Source organism: Corvus kubaryi, unplaced genomic scaffold (assembly GCF_017639235.1).
Source record: "Corvus kubaryi isolate FWS band 111438036 unplaced genomic scaffold, C.kubaryi_AGA036_p1.0 36964, whole genome shotgun sequence".
Classification (NCBI taxonomy): domain Eukaryota; kingdom Metazoa; phylum Chordata; class Aves; order Passeriformes; family Corvidae; genus Corvus; species Corvus kubaryi.
The window spans coordinates 49,045-50,672 of NW_024580994.1; the positions used below are offsets into that span (position 1 = coordinate 49,045).

General features: G+C 68.2%; 1 protein-coding gene across 1 annotated transcript in view; it reads left to right on the plus strand.

Moving 5' to 3' along the window:
* The window catches only part of SMARCC2 (SWI/SNF related, matrix associated, actin dependent regulator of chromatin subfamily c member 2), a gene marked incomplete at its 3' end in the record, with an annotated part of 8,889 nt that overhangs the window by 4,580 nt on the left and 2,681 nt on the right, over positions 1 to 1,628 (plus strand). Inside the window, exons 14-18 of the mRNA XM_042020340.1 lie at positions 165 to 295; positions 393 to 464; positions 542 to 655; positions 1,070 to 1,223; positions 1,338 to 1,430. Of these exons, the coding sequence (XP_041876274.1) occupies positions 165 to 295; positions 393 to 464; positions 542 to 655; positions 1,070 to 1,223; positions 1,338 to 1,430 (564 nt within the window). The remainder of the gene's footprint in view (positions 1 to 164; positions 296 to 392; positions 465 to 541; positions 656 to 1,069; positions 1,224 to 1,337; positions 1,431 to 1,628) is intronic.

Sequence of the window (1,628 nt, forward strand, 5' to 3'; positions counted from 1 at the left end):
CCTTCCCTTCCCTTCCCTTCCCTTCCCTTCCCTTCCCTTCCCTTCCCCCTGGGGTTCCTGGTGCCTTTTCCCCGGGCTGCTGCTCTCACCCTGCTCTGGGCGAGGATGATGAAGGGCGCTGAAGGGTGCTCCCCTTTGCCCGCGGGGCGCTGCCGTGGGGGCAGGACGAGGAGGAGAACGGCACCGGGAGCAAAGGGGAGCAGGCCAAGAACCCCGAGCTGCACGAGGACAACGTGACGGAGCAGACCCACCACATCATCATCCCCAGCTACGCCGCCTGGTTCGACTACAACAGGTACAGCCAGCGTGGGCACGGGGGGCTCCTGAGCCCTTCATCCCCTGAGGATGAGGAAGCTGCTCCCAGAGCCCTCCCCGAGCGTCTCCTCCCGCAGCGTCCACGCCATCGAGCGCCGCGCCCTGCCCGAGTTCTTCAACGGCAAAAACAAATCCAAGACCCCCGAAATGTGAGGCCAAAGCTCCCCTCCCTCAGCCCTTCCCGGGGCCGTGCCCGGCGCTGAGCCCCCCCTGTGCCCGCCCACAGATACCTGGCCTACCGTAACTTCATGATCGACACGTACCGGCTGAACCCACAGGAGTACCTGACCTCCACGGCCTGCCGCCGCAACCTGGCCGGAGACGTCTGTGCCATCATGCGGTGCGTCCGGCCGGGGGCTGGCCACGGGGGGTTGGCACCCTGCTGCTGCCAGGAGTCCGCTGCTGGTGGGGTCAGTGTGTTGGCAGAGGGTCAGTGTGGCACTTCAGTGCTGCTGGAGGGTCAGTGGGGCACGGTGCTGAGTGGTCAGTTGGCACCGTGGCACTGGTGGGTGTCCAGTGCCATGGGACAGGGGTGGTCAGTTGGCACCCTGGCACTGGGGGGTGCCCAATACCAGTGGGACAAAGTGGTCACTTGGCACCATGGCACTGCTGAGTGTCCAACACCAGTGGGACAAAGTGGTCACTTGGCACCCTCTTGCCGGTGGGGTCCAGTACCGTTGGCACAGGGGTGCTCAGTGCCACACCCCGCTGCCCAGGGCCGTGTCCGGCGGGCTCTGACCCCGTCCCTCCACAGGGTCCACGCCTTCCTGGAGCAGTGGGGCCTCATCAACTACCAGGTGGACGCCGAGAGCCGGCCCACGCCCATGGGCCCCCCGCCCACCTCGCACTTCCACGTGCTGGCCGACACGCCCTCGGGGCTGGTGCCCCTGCAGCCCAAGACGCCCCAGGTGGGTGCCGGGGGCCCAACCGCGACCCCCCCCTGCCGCCCCCCGGTCCCCGCGGGGGCCGGGCGCGGGGTGGGGCGGGGGGTGGGGGATGCACAGCTTCGATCCGTGCCTCAGGGCCGGCAGAGCGACGGCGACGCCAAGACGGGCCGCAAGAGCAAAGAGATGGAGGAGCTGGTCAGCGAGACGGTGAAGGGCAAGCCGGAGCTGGTAGGCGGCTCCTTGGGGGTCCGTGCCCCCCGCCGCTGGCCGAGGAAGGCTCCTTCCCTCCTCCCCCTCGCATGCCGCCCTGCCCCGGGGAGCAGGGACGCGGGGGGGACACCGTGAGGGGGACACCGTGACACGAAGGCTTCTCTGGGATGGATGGATGGATGGATGGATGGATGGATGGATGGATGGATGGATGGA